This window comes from Xiphophorus couchianus, chromosome 19 (genome assembly GCF_001444195.1).
Source record: "Xiphophorus couchianus chromosome 19, X_couchianus-1.0, whole genome shotgun sequence".
Taxonomy (NCBI): domain Eukaryota; kingdom Metazoa; phylum Chordata; class Actinopteri; order Cyprinodontiformes; family Poeciliidae; genus Xiphophorus; species Xiphophorus couchianus.
This window is the reverse complement of record NC_040246.1, coordinates 21,600,780-21,628,528: the sequence shown is the minus strand read 5'-3', so window position 1 is coordinate 21,628,528 and position 27,749 is coordinate 21,600,780. Positions and strand designations below refer to the sequence as shown.

The 27,749-nt window shown below is 38.7% G+C and overlaps 1 protein-coding gene and 1 long non-coding RNA gene across 3 annotated transcripts in view; one reads left to right on the top strand and one right to left on the bottom strand.

Moving 5' to 3' along the window:
* The window catches only part of LOC114134706 (uncharacterized), a 67,769-nt gene extending 45,529 nt beyond the window's left edge, over positions 1 to 22,240 (top strand). Inside the window, exons 4-7 of the long non-coding RNA XR_003593445.1 lie at positions 5,321 to 5,558; positions 6,422 to 6,559; positions 13,768 to 13,904; positions 21,955 to 22,240. This is a non-coding gene — a long non-coding RNA (uncharacterized LOC114134706). The remainder of the gene's footprint in view (positions 1 to 5,320; positions 5,559 to 6,421; positions 6,560 to 13,767; positions 13,905 to 21,954) is intronic.
* dcdc2c (doublecortin domain containing 2C) lies at positions 1,492 to 26,808 on the bottom strand. Of its 2 annotated transcripts, XM_028001452.1 has the most exons (12): positions 26,309 to 26,808; positions 25,264 to 25,312; positions 24,735 to 24,811; positions 24,521 to 24,652; positions 23,668 to 23,775; positions 22,320 to 22,368; positions 15,137 to 15,260; positions 11,862 to 11,962; positions 10,699 to 10,812; positions 6,662 to 6,731; positions 3,498 to 3,553; positions 1,492 to 1,637 (listed from the first exon to the last, which is right to left on the bottom strand). In XM_028001452.1, exons 1-11 carry the CDS (start codon positions 26,593 to 26,595, stop codon positions 3,537 to 3,539), a joined length of 1,128 nt encoding a protein of 375 aa, XP_027857253.1. In that variant the 5' UTR covers positions 26,596 to 26,808; the 3' UTR covers positions 1,492 to 1,637; positions 3,498 to 3,536. The 2 variants fall into 2 exon arrangements, with proteins under 2 accessions (XP_027857253.1, XP_027857254.1); XM_028001453.1 differs by lacking the exons at positions 1,492 to 1,637; positions 3,498 to 3,553; positions 6,662 to 6,731 and adding an exon at positions 9,528 to 9,648 and having other exon boundaries at positions 26,309 to 26,807.
* Positions 26,809 to 27,749: the final 941 nt, after the last annotated feature.

Here is a 27,749-nt window from a genome sequence, read left to right as displayed (position 1 = left end):
CCGCCACGGGGCTTAGCAAGTTTTCTGGAGGAAACCTTGTACCTGCATCTGATCGTACGATACTGACCGGGTTTGTTCCCGCCATGGGAGGCTGCAGGTAAACGGGTCAGAGTGCCGCTGTTTGCAGCAAAGCGATTAGCTCTGAGACAATAAGAACAGAAAATTCAGTTCTTTAAAAACTGAACTGTTTATTAGATAATATTAACATATTCTCAATCGAAACAAATCCCTATTTTTACTGTTTATTAGCTCAATTATACATTTTTAATTTAAAGTAGGCCTACATGTTGAATCAATATATATTTCGTCCAGTAAAATATAAAGTTGCTGCAGTTTGTTTTATTTAAAGCATGAAATAAATCAAAACATTTAATAAGCAATGAGTATTTCAGCTGATACATTCACCACTCTAACTTAAATGTAAACTATAGCCATTCTAAAAAATGACCTTTAAACTAACCCAGGTCTCAGATGTTCCAGCTCCAGTGTTAAATGTTCATTAGAATTTAAAGTTTATTGATCTTAGACAATGTGTTCTTGTGTTATTATATTACTTTAAAATCATCTCAAAACAACAATATTATCATGTATCACGATAACTTCTGGGACAATTATTCAGATACATTTGTTATTGTGACAGACCTACCAGTTATTTAATTCAATCATTTGAACAAAGACTTTTTTTTTTTTTGCTTGTTATCAAAATTAGTTTGATCTGAAACATTAAAAGGTGACAAAAAAAAGCAAAACAACAGAATAAATCTTGAAGCAGGTTTTCCATAGCAGTCTATGAATTCAATGAAGTTTGCTTAATTCATCGAGGTCAAACCGTAAACTTTTCTGCATAGCGAGTTTGTTTGGACCGTATATCCAGCATAATGAGGCGGGAATATTCTGTGTGGGCGTCGGTTCTGTAGTTACACAAGCAGCTGTGCCTGGTGGCTACTTGGGGGAGTTCTAGTTTATTATTCCTTGTTTAGTCAACCTCTGTGGACTTTTTGCTCGCAGTGCTTCTTATGCACTATAGAGTAAAGCTGCATGACACTGTTTAAAATGAGCTCTACTTTACCATCACAGGCAAAATATTAAAACTGTGCCCCCAGGTCAGAGGCAGCAGCCCTCCTTCCAGCCTGCGCCGCTGCAAGAGGCTCTTTTCTGATCCACTCCAATAACATTAAGTTATTAGTTGATTTCAGTGGATTTAATCAGCATAGTAATTCCTCTCCATGGAATGATAAGTCCCTCTCAAGAGCAGTTAGTAAGTCCGCTATGCCTGCTGATTAGACACAAGCCCGCTGAAATAATTCATCAGAAAACCACGAAAAATAATTTATCAAAAGTTCCTCTCCCAAAACCCGCGCAGGACCTTTGCTCCTAAATAATTAAACTCTGCAATTAGGCGTCTTACCATGCGCTCAGTGTGAGGCTGCATGCAATATTCATAACAGCACATAATTATGCAATATATTCACTGAAATAAGAGGCCATATATCCAAAGCGGGGCTGTCAAAAGGCGAGACGTTTTTATTTGGTTCATAGCATGGTTTTGTCTCATCGATGAGAAGCCAGCCTCCAGAGAAGGATGAGAACAAGGACGTCGGGCCTGTAGCACTCCTGCGATGTCTGCAACTCTGAAACTGGGAAACACAAAGCAACAGAGAGAATGCACACTGAGTGGCCATGCCCTCGCTACAGGAAGCGCTGCTATCAAAGCCCTGGCATACCAACGTGCTGTTCCGCTGACCACAGTCAACAACAGATGAAGAAGAAAAGAACAGGCATTAAATTAAAAAGGGAGCTGAGACATGGTGCTGTCACAAGATGTGCTGTATGATAAATTATGTATAATGCTCTTCACTGCATGGTAAAGAACTGTAAAAATAAAAACCAGGCCTGATGTTGCCTGGAGCAAATAAGCAACGGCTCCGGTCTGCAGTGGACGCTTTGTGGACAAGGTTGGCTTTCATGTGGAGGTGCGGTTCAAAGCCCAACGCAGAACAATCAAAGCTAAAGTGTAGCTGGACGGCGGCGCGCTCGATGTGGGCGACAGGGAACACACGCAGGCAGGCGGGCGCCTCTTCCACATCACAGCGGCTCGTTTTCCACACGCCGCCTTTGGAACTTATTATTTTTCACTGTGGAAAAGAGGCTTACCGCTGCTGGGAGCTGTGAACAATCGAAGGCCTCTTATGACACGTGTATGATGAATGAGAGGGAAAAGCGTCCATTTTCCACTAACTTTACTGTAGCTACCAAAGACTATCAGTGGCAGATGATAGCTGGTCCTTGCCTGGATAAAAACTTTATTGTCGGGAGAATAAAGCAGAACGAATGTTAAGGAGGAAACGTAGTAGACCAACACACACAACGCAAATCTGTACTGAAGCATGAATACTTTCATTAAGCTGTTTTTAAAGAGATTTTAAAGCTGTAATGGTTTAAAAATGTGTTGGATTAACATAAAATACAGGCACAATATATAAGAGTATCATCTAAAACTTCATTTATTTCAGGATTCAATTTGAAATAAGAAACTTGTGTATTACCATAAATAGACTGATTACACACATTATAGAGAATAATATTATAAAGCTGTAAAAAAGTTGATTTTTACATAATGCTGCCCCTTTAAAAGCTAACTTTAACTCATCTTTGTTTTTGACGCTCATCTTCCTCTTAACCAGTCCTCCTTAGATTAGATTATTTGTACTCTAATTACTTTGATCTAAACAGAAGACTTTGTAGCCCATGTCCGGATATCTGTGTGTGTGTATTGGCTCCAGCTGCAGTATGTGACGCAGCACTGACCGTGTGTCCGTCTGCTGGACTACTGTCAGCTCAGCAGTCTTCCTCCTGATTGTATAAACCATAACATGGCCATAAATATCATTTCTCTCTCAAATGAAGATGTTTACGAGGCGGGAACGGGAGGAGCGTGTGAAATGATGTGGAATTATGAATAAAAGAGAGCAATATCCAGGACTTTCAGAGCAAAGAATTGACAGCAGAGGGTCCAAAGAGGAGAAGTAAAAAAAAACTGAGGTTTTTAACTACAGGGAGGGAGGATGACTGGCAGCCAGGAATAACTAATGAGAGGAGCGCAGAACAGCTGATGAAATAAACAGGAAACAAAGAATCTGATGAAACCAAACACTAAAGAATAACACTGAAGTCATAGCTAAATACACAAAAGGAAGAACTGCATATGCAATGTAACAACAATGTAAGAACAAGTAAAAACTAAAATACAGGCAGATAACTGGTGCTTCTCTAATAATCTACATTTCTTGGAAAGTCAGATTTGAGTTTGACTTAAAATGCATCAGTCTGTGTAATAGAATCTGTTTAATATCAGTTACTTTTTATTTGAATTAAATAAAATAATGTTTTGATTATTTTTCACCTTGCAGAGTTCTGCTGTTTGATGCATGAGAGCTGCTGACATGTGAAACATTTTAGTCTAAAAATTAAACTGATAAAAATAATATTCTACTTACCTTTTAAATTGAAAAGTGCACCAACCGAAACAGAAAGCATCACAATTTTATTAGTCCTGAAATGAGACAGAATTATAAAGAAAATAGATCAGAGAACATTTTAAAACAAAGTCCTGAGCTGCAGACTTATCAAGACTTTTTTTAATATCAAGCTCTCCATTTCTAGCTTTTTTTTTTCTACCATCAGTATAATACAGATGTGATTAACATAAATAAGAGTTAAAGTCAAAGAGGCGTAAAGGTCGTCACTGGGGACTGCTCTCGGGTCCGCCGGGTGATTTACAACAACTTAATTTGACTGTGTGGAGTAATTTATCTGTGACAGAGGAAGTCGCGGAACTATCTGCATGTCGCGCACGCATACGGGGCAACAATATGCCATAACGGCACACATCTCACATCTACCCAATCAGTCAAGATGCTTTACAACTTCTGTCAGAGGCCTTAACAGTTCTCATAAATTATAGGGCCATTGTACCTGCTGCCAATAACTTTTGAAGGAGAACCTCAGCCAAACTGAATGAGCGGGAATGTATTGCTGTTACTGACGGAGAGCCCCTCTAGCGAAGTGTAGGAAACAAACACAGACCCAAAACTTTGAGGGTAGACAAAGCTTTGTTTTCATCCAGGTATGAAATATGACATAAATATTGGTATTTTCATGCCAAGCAGGCAGCAGGTTGCATTTCTTTCCACTTCAGCTCTGACTTTCCAGTTGCACCGCAAAAACACAAAAGTATTTTTATCTAGTTTCTTAGCAAGACATATGAGCTCCTTTTAAGTCAATAATTCATTAATATTAATCTTAAAAAGTACTAGTTCCACCAGCAGATTATTTCACCTATAACAAGATATTTTTCCCATTTTTGAAATGAAATAATCCACCAGTGGAACTAGTTCTTTTTTTCTCAATATTAAGGAATTACTGACTTAAAACAAGCTCCTATCTTGCTGAAAATTACCTGTAAGTTAGTTTTGTCTTTTTTTGATTGTACAAAAACATTTGCATTAGAAACTACACAAAAATACTTTGTGTTTTTGCAGTGTAAGCATTGTATTTCAAGTGGAGATGCACCAATCAAATATTAATATCTGAATCTGTCCCGATATTGAAAACAATCCTAGATCAGATATCAGTGACGATGTGAATGACCCATAAAGGCAGATCTATTCAATATAATTCTATGCTTTGTGCTCGGAGCGATGTCATGCTTTATTATTTATTAAACATTATATTTAGAAATCCTCATCGTACCTTATGAACCATTTGAAAGATTTGTTGCAGTTTATTTCACGTTTGACCAAAGGATCAACCTACTGTTTTTGTCAGTTTCAGTTTAAGATTTATTTTATTTTTTAGTTGCACCGACTGAACAAATGAAAGTTGTTTTTATGTGTTGGTGTTTAAAAAATGAAAAGGTTTAAATCAAATCGGTATCGGCCGACACTAAACCTCAGATATCGGTATCGGAAATGAGAAAATTGGATCAATGCGTCTCTAGTTTCACGTAGAAAATAGACATGAATGAAGCAAAACCCTACAGGAGCCAAAAAGCAACAATATATCGTCATATTGATAAAAATGAGTATGTATGTGAACCTCGGTTCCGCAAGCAATAATATGCAGTGATTTATTTGACACACACACACCGCCCACTGATATTCTGCTGGGAAATCATCACTAGTACCAGAGAGTACAGGGCAGTATCTCAACCTCGTGTCAATAAGACAATCAATTTATACAAACATCAGGAATGTGTAGCATGTAAACAGCATGATTGGGGGATGTTTAATACAAATTCCTGCCCGTTTCCTGTCTGCAGCTTTTTGATAGCATTCATGACTCTCAGAGGGACGGAAATCTGCGGGACAGAACAGGAAGCAGTGAGTCCTGTTGTCACGCCAACAGAGCGGACGTCGGATCGAAGGGTAGACGTTGATGACCGCCTGCAGCGCTTCACATCCAGCTCCATTTAAACACCGCCGGTATTCTCACAGGGGATCTCAGAGACACTTGGAAACCACAGAGTGGGTCCGACAGAGAAAACCGGTGATTTGAAGGTAATTGGGATAAAATTGGCCTCACTGACTGAAAGGCACAGAACATTGAGTTTGCATTAATACAAAGTTCTTCCTTCAAACGTTACGTTTTTCCTTCAGATGTGCTTCTCTCCAGATCAGTTACATAAAAGAGAGACCATGCAGCTTTATTACACATAAGAAATCATGAAGATGAAAAACGCTTTTGTTGTGAAAACCAAAATGTTTATACAATGTTTTTTTTGTCATGCTTACACTGCAAAAAGACAAAATCTTATCAAGTATTTCAAGTTTCTAGTGCATATATCTTAGTACACTTGAAATAAGACAAAACTAACTCATATTAGTAACTTTTGAAGTTGTAGTTCCACTATTGCACATGTACAGAGCTAAGTAACTTCCTTTTTACTGTCAGTCCTGCACTTTATATTTTATATTTAGATTTATATTCATATTTTATACTGTATTTTATTTTATTCTGGAGTAACCTCACAACATTGAAAGCTCAAAACACTGTCCTGAGCCGTATGCAACGAAATTTTGTTCTGTATACACCCTGTGCATGCAAAATGACAATAAAGTCAGTCTAAGTCTAAGTCTATTAGGTGGAACTACAACTTCTTTAATCAATATTAAGGAATTACTGACTTAAACTCCTATATCTTGCTAAAAAGTTACTTATAAGTTAGTTTGCTGTTATCTCAAGATATTTGCACTAGAAACTAAACAAAAAAAATACTTGGTAATACTTTGTGTTTTGCTGTGTACTTTTTGTATTTTCTCAGATATTTTTAAATTTTAAGAAAACAATGAAAATAGGAGTAATTCAGGAATATCCCTGGTTGTCAATATGTCAGACCTTGATGTGCAGGTTCCTTTAACAGGAGGATAAATCATCGGAGATTGGGATGCAGTGCGAGTCAAACAGATGGTCCCCATAAAGCCCGGTGTAAACCCTCCAGATGCTGAGAGGTAGTTGCAGATCCTCTGACATGCAGAGGAATGGAGGTTCTGGTAACGCTGTGAGTATTAGTGCTCTCTTTATGGCTGCGTGAGGCTCTGTGGAGGGGAACCGGGCCCCGCCACTGGAGCTGCTCCCAGGCTTTATGCTTTGACGAACCTACCCTTGAAAAAGCGGGACATCCGTGACCGTACTCTGAGCCCGGTCGACGCCTCCTTCTCCTCCTGCCTCTCCTGGAACACATAAATCAGATTCTCATATCATCATCTAGTCATATTCCATGCATATGCAGCTCTAATCAGTAAATCTGTCAGCCTTCTCACCTTTCGGTGATATATCAGATTCGTAATACTCTCCCCACATATGCAGTAAATCTGGAACAAAGCTCATGTTTCTTGAAATTCAAAGACGGAAGAGCAGAACTTCACTTGGAACAGAAACTGGGACTTGACTAGCAGCTCAGCCTTGAATCTCTATCTGCTGAACGCATCAGCGCACCGCAACACATCTTCCTCCTCTCAGCACTAAACCAGACGGGAAACCAGAACTATTTCCTCCAGAACATCTCCGTCCGGTTTAGGGATGCAAACAATTAATCAACTTCTAATTAATTGTTGATTTAATGGTTTATAGATTAAAATTTGCTCCAGTCGATTAACTAATAATGTCCTCTTAGACGTTCTATCAGTGTTGTAGTTTGGCCACCATCCAACAGAGGGCGCTGCTGGTCATTTAAGCGGAGCTAGTTGATACAGAAACAAAGATGGCAGAGTCATACCAGAACAGGAAAGAGAAACGGTCCAAACAGAGTCCGGTTTGGGATACTATATGCACTTTATGCTGCTCTGTTAGAAATATAAACAATACATTTCTAAGTTTATTGTTTATATTAAACTTAAGGATTTTAAGTTGGTAAAATTCTTACCGACTTAACAGCGCTTCATTCAGCTGAGCTGCTTGACTGAGCAGCGTCAACTTCCATGTCAAAAATGACTGATTTGCTTGGAAGGTGAGAATGTGATTACTACAGTACTGTGTTAGGGCCACTGTAGACAGAAAACGCTGGAATATTCTAGAAGAAACAGAAATTTCTGAGCTCCAAAAGACAAAAATATGAAAGAAAAAAACATGGACATTTTGAGATCAATCTCAGAAATGTTGTAGAAAAATACTGGTTTCCAAAGTCAAAAGTTTGCTAGGAATCGATTATCAATGAATTGCTAGTTGATCAATCAACTTTATATTAACTAATTAATCAATAACCTGCATCCCTAGTCTGATTAATGAGGACTAACTGAGGAGTAGAGGAGAGCTGGGCTCTGTGGGGAATCCAGGCGCTGACATTGTCTGCAGCCGATCATGGCTGACCTTGCATGGGGACGCTGCGGCCTTCGCCATGGCGACGCAGGCCGGGCAAGGCCGATCGTCATGACGATGCAGGCTTCAGGGGATTAGCAGCCAGGAAAACCAGAGGAAAGACGAATGAAATGGACGCGCAGGAATTGATCAATGCCTTGGTCAATAACGTTTCGATTTCTTCCTCACAAAATTCCTACGAAGGGGAAGACGATTGATCTGACATCTCCAGCTTCATTGGCATTTCTAACAATATTAATTAAGAAAAATGCTTAGCTGACTGCAGATGGGTCAGCCAATACTGTTAAACCAAAACAAATGATAGTTGCAACAACAAGGTGCAAATCTACTCGTGTTCACATTTCCTGAAAGTGGACGACGTCTCCAACACAGACAGACGTCAGGAAATCAATCGACACTTTAACCGACTCCAGAGGAAACCTCCAGAGCGCCCGGCGACGACCCGTCAGGTGGTTATAAGAAAAGGCCTGGATGAATGAGCATCAAGCTCCGGCTCGTCATTTGGCCGTTCTAACTCTCGGCGGACATCTTGGCTTGGCAGAGACGCTGAATCTCGTTATTCTTTACTTGGCCCGGACCACACGGGTCAATATCACGAGCACGGCGAGCGCGTCGCCGGGGTGCTGTCTGGAAATGCATTTCAATTCAACGCAATAAATCATTTAAAGCTCCGGCTGAAAATGTAATCATGTAATTGAATTTGGTCATCAATATCTACTATATACATGCGCATATGCAGAGTACGGGGGCATTTTGCGGGCGTATACGAGCGCCGGGGTGGGAGGAAATCTGTCAGAACTCAGCTGCACGAATGAGTCATGGCTCTGCAGTTAAGCCTCGTTATTATTCACACGCCTCTAAATGACGGGGCTGCTGACGATGAGACGCCGAAAGTCTGTTTATCTCCAAATGAAGAGGACCAGTTAAGTTTTAATATCACCAGTATTACTGTGGGTCTGCCTGGTAAGACGACATTAATTCCCAAAGAAAAGTAAAGATATTTATTTCAAAATCTACTTTGTATAGAGCAGGCGTGTCCAAACGTTTTGTAGCAGAAGCCAAACGCAGGTCAAAAAGTTTTATTGAGGGTTTAAGGTAAAGTAGGCGTGAAAATATTTATAAAATTGTATAGGAATTGAATGTGTAAATCGTTGTAGGTCCAGAACTTCAAAAAGGTTTTGCATTGAAAAAAAGCCAACCACTTTGCTAAATTATTTTGGGCTTGATTGAAGAAAACTGAAAAAGATTTATGTATAGAAAAAGATATATTCAGCAATAAAAAAAACAACATGAGTTAGGTCTCTCTTCATTTGAAAACTGTTGCTGTATCAGCTAAATTTTAATAATGTGATTAAAATCAGATTTGCGTGTGAATCTGATTTTATTCAAGACCAATCTGAGAAAAAAGTCTGATTTTTCTTTTTTTATGACCCTTTATTTTACTTTAAAAACATTTCTCTGTAGATTTGTACCTCTTTCATTTAAGCAAGAAAGGAGAAAAACGTTTGCTTGCTCTGTTTGCACTTTCCCCCTTAAAAAAGCCACTTTTTAGTTTTTTGTCTTTTATGGATGTTTATTTTTTTACTTGAAGGTCTGTTGGATTAAATCCTGATAAAAAGTGTGTGGTTGTAACATGACAAAATATGAAACAATTCAAGGTTTGAGAATAAGTTTATATAAGGCTTGTGTCTCCCGAAAAACAGTCTTCAGGATCTCAGCTAGTCCATCTTCTCCTTTACGTCCATCTCAATTAGCTAAAAGAGGGGGGAAAATCTGCCAGGAAAGGAAACAATCACAAAAAGTCGCTGAGTATGTCCACAGATTATTATTATTATTATTATTTTTACTTTTTACCATGTGATGGTCATTTCCTGTAATCCATAGTCAGTCTAAATCAGCAACGTTCTTCTGAGGCTAAAAGTAATAATTGATGAATTAAGGTATTGATGAGGTCTTTAGCCAGGGTCATAACTGGCCCCAGAAGTCAATAATTATCCCAAACAGAATATCTTTATTGCAAAAGTGCACACAGCAGCAAAAATCATCACCTCACCAAAACATCCCCCTGCGGTGTAATTGCCACTACTTGAAATTATAGTTTTCATTAAAAAGAGCTGTTCAAGGTTATTGATTGCTTAAATAAGACTCAATATTTTCTCATTTTCAAACCTGAATGAATTTGCGGGGAATAGTAATATCACCCAACTATTGTTAGCATCCATCACGGCGCGGCGGCGGCGCCGCTGCTGTCCCTGGAGGATTATTAGGGTAAAATAAGTGTATTTAAATGAGTGTAATTTCTGGGAAGCAGAGATCTGTGCAAAAACATCTGCATGCTCGGCTCAGCCGCGCTTCATCACCGTGACCACGCACAATAACCATAACAAAGGACACAAATCAGGTGCATAGCAGGATCAGCGTCTACCTTTGCTGTGACTCCAGCCACTGTGAAGGTACAAAACCCAACTGAAGCTCTCAGCAAACAAAAATATATCTAGCTCTCAAAATCTAATCTGCCTGTCAGAGGTGCACTCTGCTGACTTCCCTTGTCCTTAAGAATACATTTGCCGGTAATAATATACAGAGAGAGCCACTGAGGCAAAATAAACAGGTTATGCACACATTAGAGGAAACGTGGTTGCTGGGAACAGGTCTGCATGACCCCAGCGCAACTAGGAAAATGATGATTACCATAATTACTGGTTAGGCCATTTTCCTGTGACCTAATTCCAGAGCAAATGAGAAAATTGGACATAACAATGAAGTGAAAATGAACTGAATGTGAGACAGAACTACATAAAACTTATTATAAAGAGTACTCACATGTTTCTTGTAACCTGCAGCCTTAGTTTTCTTGGGACGCGTGGCGTCTGAACTCTTCCTGTTTGCAGTGCTGGTAGAGGCTTCGTGCTCTTCTTCAACTGTTTTCGCTTCAACCTGCTCAGAGGGGAAAACATGAGAGCCTCCATGGTACACACTGTGCCTCACATAGAAACAGACCAGCAGTGAGTAGAGAACAACTGCAAAGTGGAAGGAAAATGACACGTGGCTTTCCAAACTTTTACAAAACTTTTACAAATTGAAATCTAAAACGTGTTCATTTAAATTCAGCCTGACAGAGTCAGTACTCTGGTTTGTGTCTCTACCAGCTTGGCAGATCTAGAGGATGAATGTTTTGACCTTTCTTCTTTACAAAACAGCTCAAACTCAGTGGGATTCGATGGAGGAAATCGGCGAACATCAATTTTCAGATTCCTGTTTCCATCCAAATGTGATGCGAATTTTGAGTAACTTTTAAAATGTTGCAGAAAAGAAAAGAAAATGTGAATTAGGCATGTCTTTATCTACTGTTTTGGAGCAACTTAATTAAAAAGAAATAAATAATCTGAGATTGATAAAACATTTTTGTTAAAAACTATTGAAACACAGCTGTTGTTTCAAATATTTGCTGCACTTTTTAAAAAACCAAGGGTCATTTTCCTTCCACTTTAACATCATGCACCACTTTGCGTTGGTCTAACATATGAAATCCCAATAGCATACACAGTTTATGGTTGTAACGTGAAAAAATATGAACAGAAATAAATGGGTAAGTTCTTGCATGTCATACTCCTTTACTCAGCTGCACTTTCTGTAGTTTTTATGTTTATGCAGCGTGTTGTAGGGAGCATTTATGAGTCTTAGTGTAAACATAAAATCAAGTCAGGCGTTCTCACCCAGGAAGGTAAAGCTTAGCGGGGCGAACATAAACAGCTTGTCATAATGATGAATTATCATCTGACTCCATGAACTAAAAAACATAGTTTTCCAGTTCCTGACATGCTGTCAGGCTGAATAATTCAACATGTCTGCGTTTCCTTCACAGAGCCGATATCTGTGCCAACATTTTGTCTTTAGGAATCAGAGCTAACTCCCATGTCGGTAAACAGAGCAAACTGAATGCTAAAGCGCTCATTAGGTGGAGGCTGAGTGGGATTATGTCTCACCTGATCAATCGGCAGGTCCACCTTCAGGTGGGGGTCTTCCTGCACCTCCGCCGCGTCTTCCACCTCACTTCTTTTGTTTTTTGCATTAAATACGCTGTCGGCTGAGGAAAAAAGGATTAATCACAATTACTTGTCTGCCCTCTCGTTCTGCAGTCACCTTTCCTCCCCTCCATCCCTTTCTGCCCCGTTCCTTTCTTTTTCCTCTCCTGCTCAACTTCGCAGGAGATCAATACTGCTGGTGAGCCATTTATTTATTTAGAGGACCAGGATACAGGCCTTCGTTGTGAATCTTTCCCCCCCGTCTACAATCCTTCCACAGACAGGAAGCGTTCCCGATTTAGTCGAGATTAGCTCATTCTGTTACATTAAACAGATTTTCTCCTGTAAACAAATTCCTTTTCTGGCAGCAGCTGCGAAAACTGATCCAGGGTGTAATTTTAATAATGAAACACGCTGCTGAACTGCCTTGGGTGATTTCATTTTAATAATAAATAACCGCGGTTGTTAGAATTCACAGAGATGAGACTAAAAACTGTACAGAACAATACTTTGAGGCTGAGATCTGCTCGCACCTTTTTGTTGTTGTTTTTTTTTTTCATTTAAACATTATTTTTAGATCTGCTTCCAGATTAAATTCACAAAAACAACAGAATGAAAGAGAAGCAGACGTGTCTGATCCTTTACCAGGTGATGGTACCAAGGAGCTGTCGCGTGTTTCTAAGGATCTAATGGAGTGAATTAGTAATGAGCAAAATGCCAAATTTAGCTCCTGGTAGTGGAGTTTATAAGGAGGAAAATACACGAGGTATTATGTGATAATGGTAAACCATTTTGGTATTATCTGATGGAAATGGGACATTTTCCTATCATTACATTTCAGAGAATTTAGGCCCCATTATTATAAACTGTCTGACCAAAAAACAAGGCACCACCTGGATTTAACCCTGCAAATGGCTGCTGCATGGTGATTATGTTTTATTTAACACCGACTGATGCAATGAGCAGCAACCGTGTGGAAAAGATGTTTGTCTGTTTAAGAAAGGTCAAATTATTGGCATTTAAAAAGATGATTGAAACTTCTCAAATTAGGCTGCACATTGTCCAAAGCATTATTAGAAACTGTTAGGAAAGTTGAGAACCATCAACATCAAGGAAACATGGAAAGGAAAACCTTAAAGATCATAACCAGCGATCAGTACGTCTGTCACGGTAAATTATACAAACACTAATTGAGAAAAATGAAAATTTTGTTGTTTTGACACAATTTTCAAGTAATATAATGATAATAGCATAAAAAACCAAGTTCACCCTCTCAAAGACTAACTGTAATTTTGTAAAGAACATGTAATCCTCGAACTGAAAGACATTTTAAATATTCAAAATAAAACACAACAAACAAAAAGGGAAACAACACAGACTCACAAACACACACACACACACACAAACTAAACCATTTTAAATCAAATTAGTTATGAATTCTCTAGTTTCTAGTTCCACTAGCAGATTATTTCACTTATGTTATGGGAAAAATATCTTGTAATAACTGAAATAATCTGACAGTGGAATGAGTAATTTTTCAGTATTAAGGTATTATTTACTTAAAAACAAGTATGTCAGTGTGCTGACATATTTATACTAGAAACTAGACCAAAAATACTTGGTAAAGATTCGTGTTTATGAAATCCTTCTATCAGTGCCTATATTTTAAATCGTAAACTGTTACTGCGCTTCATTTGAGAAATTGACTGCACTTTATAGATTTGTAATGTTTGTTTGGTTATTTGTTCAGTCCACCTTCATCTGGTCCTGCTGGATCAACTCCAGCCTCCTGTTCTGACTCAGTAAAAAGTTTTGTTCAACACACCTTAGAAGACGTCTGACTTTATTATTCCTTTCATAACTTCAGTGAATCAGTTTACTGAAAGAGGGATCCTGGCCCACAGCAGCATTCAACCTTCACCGTGCTGAACCACAGACTGAAGCTCTGCTTTGCTCTCCTGCATCCAGGGATCATTTTCTATGGGAGACTTCAGCTGCATCAAGGTTTTTACAAACTTTCTTTTTTTGCTTTCAGTAGTTTTTTTTTTTGACCAGTTGCACAAACACAGCATCTTTATTTTCATCTCCAACATTTCTGACTTTACATACATTTGAAGTGTTATCAGGAATTTTATTTTGTTTTCAAAATTGGTTTTGAAAATTGGACATCCATATAATTTACAATAACACGGATTAAGTAACAATGTTTTCTTGACCTGACCTCATGGTCAAGTTTTAATTTATCATTGAAAACTTGACTGGAAATTTTTAATACATAAATTAAAGGTTAACAGATGCAGTTCTGTTAACAGCAGAGCTCATTTTTCATTTAGCGCTTTAGTATCTTTGCTAACTTTGAAAATGTTTAGCACACTTAAATTCCCCTAAGTTAATTTTTAGGCAGATTCTAAACCTTTAAAATTTACCTGACTGTTTTGCAAACCTTTAGTTGAATAAAGTTCCACATCTGTGTTAAAGTTTGATCATCAGCTCTGTAGGATCTGTATGAAACAAGATCAAATTTGGGTAAAACATTTTAGACAAGCTGCTTAATGAACGCTTCTGCTTTTGACTTTGGTGACTTTCTGCAATTGGTGTTTTTATTATTTATAAATTATAACAACACTGTTCTTTCAATTCCATGGCAACCACAGCCTTTAAACTATGAGAAGTTATACTTAGTTCCTTTTGCACCATTGTGAAAAAAACATATTTACTTCTTATTAAAACCAACTTGGTATTATCAATGTTTTATAATAATTGCCGCAACCTGAGAAAATGAAAGCATTTTATGCCTCGAACAAAATTTTTTGGATTTATTTCCCATAAGGTGGCCGATTGAATTCATCTATGACTTAAGCTTCCTTAACAGCGTCTGAAGCCTCGTTCTATTTAACATTCACCTGGAAAAGTCGTGTTAATTTCGAAGAGCAATGAGATATGTTCTGTTTGGACCCACAGATCAGGTTGGGAATCCAAAGAAATCTCCTTCACCATTCAGAGGATTTATTTTTCTGTCCTCCCTGTACACCAGATGAGGAAAGTACAGTGATGCACAGCCATCTGGACACGTGCAAAAATGAAACCCATAATATAAATTTGTAATCAAAAGGCAGCAGGTTTCTTTAAGTATAGTCATAGTGAAGAAGATTGTGATGAAGGAACAAACACAGAGGAAGAGGAGTCTGGAGAGCAAAGCGTTAGGAGAAACATTGCTAGTGAAAATCTCTGCTTACCTCCTGCTGTGACGCGTGCTGGTTTTCTGGACACCTTCCTCTGCTGTTTGACTCGCTCCGTCTTGGCTGCATGTTCCTTCATCTTGCCCCCAACTGTGAGCTCAAGGTCCTCTCTATCGCATACCTGAGCACACAGCGAAGAGACCAGAAAGCAGAAAACATGAGACCAGAATAAAACACATTTCCTCTGACCTGTCTTAGAAATTTTGTTGGCAAAATAGCAGAAAGTAAATCAGAAATTGTCGTCCATTCTAACATGAAATTGTGGTTGAAAAGTAGCGGGTGGAAAGAAATCCAACAAAAGATGATCTATTGATGCCTGCATGTGGTTTAAATGTGATGAAATGGGTTAAATTGGCATCACGTCTGATTTTTTGTTTAGGCTAAATTTTGACAGGACAAACAGACCTGTGGGCCATTTTCATGCTTGGTCATCTTGAAATAGCCATAAAAATGTCTCTGGGCTTCTAGAGCTTGGAGGAACAGCGTAGCAGCACAAAGCTCTTAATTATAAAGTAAAAAAACAAGAAAGACGCTTTGCTCCCCTGCCTACTTGAGCTGGTTAGCCTGATTCTATGATTCAGCAATTCAGCTCTCTCAAAATGAAATTATTTCTAAAAATGTTTCATTTTCTTTTTTTTTAAACAGCTGTTTCATTGTATTTTATTAAAACTGAACCTTTTCTCCTATTTGTGGATTTTTCTGTGAAACGTAACAACACTAACAAAGAAGCTAGTTGTGCTAGCAGAATTGTCATAAACAGTTCTGCTAATGCTAATATGGTATTTAGCATAAGCTAATGCTAAAGTGCTAAATCCAACCATGTTGATATCCACCATGTGTCAGCAACACGACAGCGAATCATTCTGGATACAGAACAAACTGCTGCGCAGATCATCTTCACCATGAATACCAACGCCTGACTACTTGAAAACAGCCAATAACCAAAACTTCAACACTTACTGAATGTTTACGAAACAGCCAAGTAAATTAATGTTTTAAAGTTTCTCCTGAAAAATAATTTAGGGGAAGGTAAGTGTGCTAAATGTTTTCAAAGTCAGCATCGACACTACTCATAAAAATTAGCAGAGATGTGCCCACAACTGAGTTAAAACATATTTAGCGTTATTTTGTCTCTTTGCAGTTCTGGTTGTTAAATATTCAACTTTAAAAATGATGTAGAAATAATCCTGTATGGACGCTTTATAGATTCGTACCGACAAGCAAACCGATTTATACTCCCTTGGACAACCAACACATTTTTATTTTTTACTAATAGTCAACGGAATAGAAATATGTTACTGTGACTCCAAAAAGTGATATTTACCAGCAGAAAGTCACATAATAACTGGCCCAAATCAGGATTGGAAGCAAAATCAAAAGGAGCAATTTTTAGCTGGATGGACGGAAACAACTTTTAGACAATGCAATAGGGAATCCAGTCTGAAAACTTATTTAGACTACGAACATTTTTAAGTTACATTAGGTTTTGGGTTTTTTTTGCATTTTCCTTTAACCTTAGTGTTTCATGAGCTGACATGTTCTAGTGTTATTGAATTCCTCTGGTTTCAATACATCACAAACACTCGACCTATCAATCACCTGGGAGTGTGGCAAACAAATCATTTATTGATGGAATGGGGCAGGCGTGAATTTCTAACCGCATTTGTCTTATTTATCAAACCAGATCAAACAATGAAAATCCAAACAAGCTTAAAGGGAAAAGGGAGGGAGTTGCACGGAATAACTTATTCCTCAGCAGCAGACGGCAGAAGGTTATTGATGGAGGGGGAGAGCAAAACAAAACACAGAAAAGGAGAGGAGGGGGTTGGGAGTGAGCCGCACAGTGGGAGAGTGAAGGAGTGAGAGAGGAAAAGCAGGGAGAGTTCAGTCTGATGTTCAGACAGCAGGGTACACATCTGAATTAATGCTTCCACAAAAGACAGTTTTCTCCTTGCAGGCTCCTCTTCCCCTCTGTAGGTAGTGAGGTGAGGGATGTCTCCCTTACCGACTGAAACGCGGTGAGCTAGCTAACTCTGCGTTTCAGCAGCGGGGTCCCTGAGCTGGCTCAGGGGACGCTGCACTGATCTCCACCAGAATACACTCCTGGCTCTGCTGTTTGCAAGCTCACTAACATGGAGTCTGGGGAATAGCCCAGTTGCTTCTTCACTTGTTTGCCTGCTTTAATGCGGAGGCAACGTCTGTTGATATTCCTTTGAATTCCTGCAGCCGTTAGTGGACTCAGGAAGAGAAGTAGAACAACAAAAAGAAGATTGAGGTTTGCTTGGTGTATTTAGTGAAGAAGAGTTGAAATACAGTTCATGCTGTAGGTTTGCAGTGGGGGGGTTTGGGGTAAGAGGAGCCATTTTTCATATTCACTACAACAAGGGAACCTTAGTTTGGTCACTAGCTTATATATCTGATATTTTGATAATATAGCATGTCTAAAAAAGTTGTTGTATCCCTAAGCTTCCACCTCCCTCAGACACACACACACACAAACACGCCCACACACTTCATCCTGACCCTCCAACTCGACCCCCACACCCTCTAACTCCCCTTCCCTAAATAAGTCACTTTTTTCCCATCGAGCACAGCATAGTGGGCTTGGGAAAGTGCTAAAACTGAATCCTTGGCAAGTTCAGACTCTAAGAACCCTATAACAGGAGATCAGAGAACCGTCCGGGTTTCCAACCTCAGCTCCTCACCGACTAACGTGAGACAACGTCACCATGAAGCTCCGAGTCAAATCACATCTGGCCAATCAAATATGGAACAGCTTGTTTTGCTTTCTGACAGCCTGGTGATGAGATGTAAATAGATACCATTTATATCAACACTGAATCAGGGCTCATCACTCAGGGAGAGCGCTGGGAAGGGGAAAAAAACGCAGAGCAGATCTGGGAAAGCAGACGCACAAGTGGAGGCACGGCGGTGGAAAAGCTGAGGTCATGCGGCCTCTCTTCTGGGTTACATATCTGCAGCTCCGGGTCCGGTGGGAGCAGACGACGTTGTGTATCAGGAGGCCCCAGCCTGTACCAGACTTAGTACAAACAGGGTCTCTGGGAGGGCAGAGCAGAAAGCAATCTGTGGCCCTCTCAAGTAGCAGAGAACAGGAGTCAACGAGAGGACAGGGTGATCTGATAGCCGGGGGATAACGGAGGTCCCAAACAATCGGGCTGACCGGCCTCCAGCCGTGTTGGCTGTGGGATCGGTGGGAGCCACTCCCAGGCTGCTTCACAGTTAGCAGACATGCTGGCAGCAGCGAGGAGGCACCGCTTCCCTCAGGGAAGCGCTGCTTCCCCTCACCGCTGAGATCATCCGCCAGGAGCCAAGGAATGGGGAGCAGCAGTAAAGTGTCGCCGATGACAGAAAGTCTGGACAGTCGGGAAACCTCTGCGGATTATTTTTACAACATGCTTCAGGTATATTATGATTACTACTGCATGAAGTAATGGGCAAGGATTATACCCATGACTCCAACTTCTCTCTGCCCGGCTTTCTAGCCAGAGTTAGATTTAAAGGCGACCTGTTACGTTCTTTACGTTTTTCACCTCCTCAGTTCTGCATGTTATTCAGAGTGAGCCATTTTAGGGCTCTGTCACTTTTATGCAAATTATCTCCTGCTGGCCACGCCCCCACTGCTCCCCACTACTCAATATTTGCACTCGTACTTTATACAAATGGCTGCAATTATACAACTATACATCTTTGAAAAACAGAATTAGAGTCACGTGCACAACCAACAAGAATGCAGCCAGTAGTTTCTGAATGACAAGTTGACAACAAAACACTGCAGCAACCACTGTGCAGCACATACAGCAGTTTTATATAAAACGTTGGGTTGCTAGTTGAGGGGCAGCACCCTCAGCAGATTGTGACTCAATAATCATGAGGCTTTTGAAAGGGCTCCTTTTCCAAACAACTAAAGACTTTCCCTTATTGCCAGAAAACATCTGGATGTTTTTTTAGCGCTTGGACTGTTTCTAGAAGCAGTAGAGACCCAAAACTGTACAAAAAAATGAACTTTGTATAATAATTCCTCTTTAAAGAGGAGCAGCAAAAGCAAATGAGATAGATTAGCAATGTTTTCCAACATTGCTAATCGGAATATCATCTCTGCTGTTTGTTGCTAGACTGGAGATCAATCCTGCCTACAGCCTCAACGTCCACAACGACTCTTTGAAGAGACTTAATTTCCTTTGAACTGAACTGAATAAAGAAATTAATGGTTGATGGTGCACGTTCTTGAAAAAGTAATATTGAAAAAAATATGTTTTTTTCAAAAACATGCTAAAAATATTTATTTTTGCATTGTGAACGTCCAAGTCGATGATGTCACAGTGGTCATAAAGGGCCAGGACACCAGTGTCAGGATGTTTGGGACTTTAGTGAACACCATCCTACAGAGAGATTCCTGATTGGATTCTGCAGCATTTGAAACTGCTGTAATTCTTGGTGGCATAGATCTGACCAGGTGTCAGAGTTTTCTAAACACCATGAGAAGAATCTCCTGTTGGTCGCATCCCAACGTTGCTCTATTGGACTGAGTTTTAGTGACAGTGGAGGCATGTGGAGTTCAGCAAATTTATTGTAGTTTGAGCTTCGTAACATGAAACATCATCCTGTCGCAGTCAGAAGATGGGAACACTCTTCTGGAAACCAGCATCACTCTGGTGTTTGATGTTTAAACTGTGCTTAGTTGGTACTAGAGGGCAAAGAGTGACATCATCACTAATGCCTGAACAGGAGGGATCCGTACTTTCATGATGTTTATGCCAAATATTGACCTTCTCATCTGAATGTTGCAACTGATATCAACTCATCAGATGTTTGAGTCTCTTACTGTCCAGTTGTGATGGATTTGTACGCATGCTAGCTCTAGCTTTCTGCGGTTAGCTGACAGCAGTGGCTCCCAGTGTGGTTTTCTGCTGTTGTAGCCCACCTGCTTCAAGGTTCAGCCTGTTGTACATTCAGAAATTTATCTCCACATTTTCCTGACTTCTGACATCAACAAGGCATTGGTTTCTACACAACTGAACACTGGATTTTCTCTCTTTTCAGACCATTCTGTGTAAATCTGAGATGATTTAGTGAGAAGTTTCCAGTAGATCAGCATCCCATCTGTCACTGTGTTCAAACTCCCTGAACATGGGAGTTTGAACACGGTGAAGAAAGCATCAGAAAGCTTTCTTCCCCTTTCTGATGCTCACGTTGAACTTCAGCATGTTGTCTTCACCACGTCTACATGACCGCAGTGAGCTGCTGCCGTTGCAATAAGCAATTTATCAATTAGCGCATGAATTGATAAATTAAAATGAACTCAATAATTTCAATTCTGATGAGTTTTTATCGTCAACCCATTTTATTAATGGTTTTGGTTTTTAATTACTGTTTTTTGAAACCATTTCAAACTGTTTTTACATGTTTTACTGCAATTATTATTATTTGAAAGCTATCAAGAGAAAATCAAAGTGACGTAATAGATGAACTTTTCAGTGATTTTTACAAACTCTTATTGTGTTTTACTTTTAATATTCTGAAAATCTTCCAAATATTACAAATTTCAGTGTTTTGTATTCTTTGCTAAATTAATTAGTTTAACTTGTATTATTATTCTATTATCAATATAGTACTTAAAATGGTCTCAAAACAATAACATTATTGTTTATCGTAATAATTACTGGGAAAATGTGTTGTGATTTGGCCAATTTACTATTTAACATCAGTTTTAAAGCCAAGTCTGACCAGTAGGGTGAAAACCTGATGTTATTCTCTGCTCTCTGTCTACATTTCTCTCTCTTTTGTACCCAAATCCTTTTACTTCACATCTCCACTCATTCAAGTCAAGTGAAACATGTTGGCCTTTTGAAAATTAACGTTCCAGTGTCCGGACCAAACGCCCATCATTCCTGCAGAGATAGTCAGAGCAGGACAGACGGCTTCTCCAGGCTGCAAGGTTACATTTAACACAGCCCCAGTGAGCATGTTTAAGGGAGGCTTTTACTGGCATTTCCAGCCAGACTGCTGTTGTTTTGTGAGGTCAAAGTGAAATTAACGATAGATGTGACCCTATAAAGGGCTGTGTAATCAGCAAGCTAAACAAGTGACAGATCAGGGGCGAGCAAGTCATTTTTGCTGCATGCATTTTTCCCCTATGGAAGATTCTTATTAACCCAGCAGCTCAAGCTTGCAGATTCATGAGACACAGAGAGAAGGAAACTGCAGCAGCACCATGCCTGCTGAGTGTTGCTCCAGTGAAATCACAGCCATAGATCTGTCTCTGTCTCCACCTACTGGCAACAGGTGGAACAGCAGCAACTTCACTTTGAGCTCTAGGTTATTTTATGACTTTATTTTGATGACAAAGTTGTTTTCATTGATTATTTTCTGCTTGGACGGTTGCAACATGATGAAGAGATCTTACTACAGCGTCTACACTTCAGCTCATTCTAATACAACGCTAATATCAATCCATATATCTGAACAGAAAGCCATTCAACAGAAGGTACTGCTACAGATAAGGGCAAGGGGTATTTTTCTCCATCTAATAAAATTGGCACCTGCAACAGCCTTGCCATCTTTCATGGTTAGAAAAATCAGATGTCAGACGCGTCTCTCACAGGAAGGAGGGGCCTTGTGCGCCGAAACCTGCTGACTGGGCATGTTTTCCTCTTCAACGTCTGATTTGGTGTTCTTTTCTGGCCCACAGCAGAGCAAATGCTCATATGGATTCAAAACATTTCACTGCCTACTTAATCACAAAACAAATTGTCCTGGTTCTAGTTTCGAATGGGATTTTTTTTTCTCCCCCCCAGCAAGCAAAGTCCCACCGCTGCCTGCAGTATGATCCAAGGCTCACCGCACTTGATCAAGTGGACCAGCCTGTCTCTTTTGGGGATTACCCATCAAAGTGCCAAGCGATGGTAACTCGATGCTTCTTGCAGACAGTGATTGATGATAGTTCTGTTTCATAACAAATCGCGCCCCCACAAGAAGTCGCGCACAAGTGGGAAATGTTAATTGAAATGCTTTGTGTGCAAAGGGTTGTGATTTTTACCAAGGTGTTACAGCAATAAACTGAAGGCAGACGTGGGGGGAAGACTGTATCGGTTTCACGTTTTATGAGAAAGCGAACAACCTGACGGCAAACTGGAGTCGACTTTGAAGTGGGAGTACTCACCGTATTATTTACAGGTCTTTTGTTTCGAGCAGATAGCAGGAGAGCTTTGCTGCAGGGGCAAAAGGAAAACCGTTACTCTTCTTTTCACAACAAATCTATAATATAGTGTTGCTGGGTTTTTTTTCAGATACAGTTATGGAAAAACAACCCCTATCAATTTGTTGGCAAAAGACTGAAGAAGCACCAAGAAATCAGAATCTGACTATTTCGGACTCATAAATTAAAATTATTTCATACACTGCAAAAACACTAAATCTTACCAAGTATTTTCAGTCTAGATTTTTGTCTGGATCTCTTTGTATAATGGAAAAATTAACTAAAAGTAACTTTTCAGCAAGATGTAGAAGCTTGTTTAAGTCATTAATTTCTTAATGTTAGTGGAAGTTAGCTTTGTCTTATTTCAAATGGACTAAGATACCTAGACAAAAAATGTTTGGCATGATTTTGTGTTTCTGCATTGTACTATTCATTAAATCAATCTATTTCTATAAATGCTTCAACATTCTTAATGGACGTACTGGACAGTAATTGTTATAGTGTTTCTTTTATATACAGTACAGACCAAAAGTTTGGACACACCTTCTAATTCAATGGGTTTTCTTTATTTTCATGACTATTTATAAGGCAAGAAATCCCCCTTATTAACCAGACAGGGCAGGTTGACCTATGAAGTGAAAACCATTTCAGGTGACGACCTCTTGAAGCTCATCAAGAAAATGCAGAGTGTGTGCAAAGCAGTAATCACAGCAAAAGGTTGGTACTTTGAAGAAACTAGAATATAAGGGCTATTTTCAGTTGTTTTACACTTTTTTGTTTAGTGCATATTTCCACATGTTATTCATAGTTTTGATGCCTTCAGTGTGAATCTACAATGTCAATAGTCATGAAAATAAAGGAAACTCATTGAATTAAAAGGTGTGTCCAAACTTTTGGTCTGTACTGTATATATATATATATATATATATATATATATATATATATATTTTTTTTTTTTAAACAAAAGTGTTTCTGATGACCAACCAATTTTATTATCCAATCATCTGTGCAGAATTATTTTCATTTAGCCATGTTGGAAAGTTTTTGATCACAAGCAGCCTGTGTAAGATTATGCCTAAGGGATCTCTTGACTTTAACTAGGTCATTTTAAACTTTTGTTTGTGTTTTGCTTTGAGACTTTCAGATTACTTGTTGTGAAACTGAAAACTAATCCCAGACCACATAGAACATCATACGATGTCGTTGATATCGGCCAGGGAGAATCTGATTGGTGCGTCTCCACAAGGACAACACGTCTCTTCTCCTTCAGTTGAATCATTTTTTCTTCACTAAATTTCAGCAGAGGACTCACCGTTCATATGGGAGAGGTTTGAACTTTTCAGGTCCAACTGCCACATAATGCTGGTTGTTCTCCAGTTCAGCAGAACAGCTGACAGGACGTCCGTCTAACCGGCAAAGCCTGGAAAGTTTAAAAAAAGGTAAATAAATGAATTATATATCACAATTCACACCAGTTTTAACCTTCAGGTCCAACAATAAGACACTAGTTGACTAATTTTGCCAATTTAAAGGCAGTCATTCTTATTTTAGTGACTAGAGTCTCAAACACGAGTCATCAAATCTGATCCAAACCTTTTAGTGAAAAGTTAAGTGGAAGAAAAAAAGAGGAAGAGGTACACTAACAATGTAAATAATCACAGCCTTGAGAGATTTGTGAAGCAAAAAGTATTCAAATCTGAACCTTACAATCCTGCCCCGTTTTCTCCGGTTGTCTTCACAGATTCCTGGTGTTTAATTGTTGTCAATTATTTTCTTTTTCTTTTCAAATCCATACAAGGTTATCACTCAAATATTTTTGCAAAAGGTATAAACACCTCTGATGGAAGAAATATGAGTAAACTCAGGTAGGTAAAGAAAAGAGCCAGAGAAATATTAGCAGATGTATTTAATGGAAGCTTGTTTTTGTGAAGGGTGGATTTTGTTTGAATTAATAAAACAGAAAAATGTAGAAAAACTAATACTGAGAAATTATCAAGTGAGCTTCACTGACTTTACCAAACAGTCTTCAAATTGTGTTGCAGGAACATGTTGAGCACCTCAGTCAACTTTTTAATAGAACAAAAGTCATAATGCAGTAACAACAAAAAGAAATCGTGTCTCTTGACTCTCTTCACACTCAGTTAAGTCACAGTGATTGATTTTACTTGTAAACGGCCCCAGTGCGGAGTTCCACTTTGTGCGTCACCATGGATAAAACACGGTCCCAGCTTTTAAGAGTGTGCTTTGGGATCCGGACCCGAGCCGGAGGAATCCGCAGCTCTCCGTTGCTGAAGACACTGTAAAACAAAAACCCCTGAAATACGATTCCAGACACTGTACTGGGAGGACTCTGGAACCAGTCCTCACATCAATACTCACTTTATTGTGCAAGTTCCATCCCTGATTTTCCTCCAGCGAGCCGAAGCAACTACTCTGGTGTGAGGTACAGGTTTAATCTGTGCAAAAGAAAATCAGGGTCACATAATGAAATATCCTATTTTTTTAGGTTCATTAAATGCATCAAGATAAAACACTACAATTTCTTTATGTGTAGACACAACAACTAGCTTTTTTTCTCATCTTTGTGTGAGTTTAATGTAAATGAGTGGAAGGTTAGGAACACAGAATTTGGATTTTTATTTTTAGTTGTTGGATTTAAACCTACTACCTCTGTCAAACCTCATTGTTGCATTAAAACCAGTCTGCCTTATTTCTACAGGCTCATCTGTGCACCACCAAGCTGTCCAAGTGCTAAGAAACATAACAAACTAAAAACACTTAAACTTATTAGTCCACATTTAATTTGACTGTAATACTTCAAAATATGGCAGAAGCTTTATGAAAACTGTTTTACATGATGATACAGCATGATCATTCAACTGAACAAAAGTGTATAATTTGTTCTTACCAGATTGTTTTTCCTTTTCTGCGGCTCTATGGTGGCTATCCCACAGTAGCTGGGAAAAAATACAAATATTGACTCAAACCCAGCATCCAACATGGAAATGTAAACACCTAATAATTGCCTGTTTTAATTAATATAGTGAAGACAAATTACATTAATAGTTAAATAATTACATTAAATTGTTCTTAAAAATAGCTAATAATTATATTAACATTACTTTCTGGACTTGTGTTTTCTGTAGGTGTGTGAATGCAGCTCAGATCTGGTGAATTCGTGGTTATAACTAACTTGTTCTTCATTCAGTGAAGCAGCAGGTAGAGTCTCCAGAGATTTAACTCAAGGAAGAGTAGCAATACCTTTATAATAAAATTACTCAAGTAAAAGTGAAACGCATAATAAAAATAAAAATGATTTTTCTTCACAAAGTTACTCAAGTTGATGTCACTGAGTAAATGTAACTACCACCCATCTCTGGTTTTTACTAATCATTCCAACTAAATCCCTGTTTTATGGCAGCGTATTCAGGCATTTCAAAATAAAAAAAAAAGATCAATTTCTTCCAAAAAACTCTGAAATTTTTAGATTAATCTCTGAAATTTGCTATATAAAAAATTTAGGAAATTTCTGGGTCTGAAAAGTCAAAAATTTGTTGGAAAAAAAATTAGATTTTTTTTTTATTATTATTATTCATCTCAGAAATTTTATGGAAAAAAGTGAAAAATTGCCAGAAAAACAACTGAAAATTTGAAATGAATCTCTGAAATGTTCTTGTTTTTTCTTCTAGAAAATTTCTGAGTCTGAAAAGGAGAAAACTTGCAAGAAAACCCCCCAGAAAATCTCAAGAAAAAAAACAACAACATGGAAACTTCTGCGTTTGAAACCTCAGAAACGTTTTACTTTTGAAAAATGTCTGAGTTTCTAAGATTAATATAAAGATTTCTACGTTTTCTGGTGTGAATTTGCTCCTTTTTTAAACTAAAAAGTTAAAAGCAACTAGTTACTATTCTGGTTATTATGAATCCCTCTAACTGAATCCCAGTTTACTTACTTCAGGACCTTGAATGGTTCTTTCCCCGCTGCAACATAGGAGCCCCCATGCTTCAGCTGATCCAGCTCCTGCACACTGTGGCCCTTCGTGGGTGTGTACAGCCGCCTGACGGCGCCGAACGGAGCCTCCATGTGTCTGGTTAAAGTGTTCATAAAGTTGTCGAAAGTTGACAGATGCCGGGGATTCATCACTACTTTTTTCCCGGGATAGAAAGCGTCTCCATTCCGGTAGACGGTGACGGTTTTGGTCGGAGGAAGACGCGCAGTTATCCGTGGGCTCGCCGCCATGTTTACCTGCAGGCGTTCCGGTCTGGTCTAAGTGGATCCGGGATGCTGGGAGCCACTGGAGACGTAACTGGATCTATGAGCTGGTAATATGGGGAACAATTCAACCACAGGGGAGGGGCGTCATCTTGAAACTTATCCTCCGTCTGTTTTCTTGTTGTGGGATCGTTGCCAGTTAACCGGCAGAGAACAAAAGCTGTATCCATGGCAACAAGAATCAGCGTTTTTGTATTCTTTTTTAGTTGGCTAAATTACAATATTTCAGCTTATTTAATCCAGTCAGGTATCCCCTGGATTGGTCGTTCAGAGTCGGCCTCAGCATCCTTTGATAAATTATTATTTTTTAAGATGAAAAGTTCAAAAACGCTATTTATTAAGGAACATTAAATGTAAATCATCCAAGAGTTTTCAAAGACTCGTAGATGGCGATGCAGTAGCAGTCAGGCTTACAACGAATCTGAAAAGGCCTCTGACTGAAACCAAAAAAAGCTACCTATGCAACATAAAGACATAAAAATACCGTATTTTTCAAACTTTTTGTCATCAAAACTAGATTATCAATTTAGATTTGTATTATTTAATGAAAAATGTGCATGTCTTTTAATTGATCTTTTCTTTCTTGTTATTATATGTTACAAAACTGGACCATATTCCTTGTTTGTATTTGATTTGTGAAGCACTTTGTGCAGTTTGAGTCGTTGAAAATGTGCTATAAAAATACATTTAACATTGACATGCGAGGCTGTCCTGCATATTTTTACATCAGAAATAGCCACACCTGAACCAGATAAAGTCAAGAAATGTTTAAAGTATTGATGAGTTTGGACATGAATAAGTATTTGCTTTTTACTGTCACAAGAAGACATTAGAGAGGAGGAAATTCAAACCATCTCTTCCATCAATCATAATGAAAAAGAATCATATCTAAAAACTCTCTGCCCGACTTTCTAACCAAACAATCAGACAGATATTTAAAGAAGAGCTGCAAAAGCAAATGAGGTGGATTAGCAGTGCTTGTAAAAAAAAAAAAAAAAAAACTAAACTAAACAAACTGATGCTCAATCTTCAATAAAACATATTTAGTATTCCATTTAAAAAAAAATAAAAATCACATAACCACTTATTATTTTACTTTTTTTTCCTCAAATTTTTGTTTC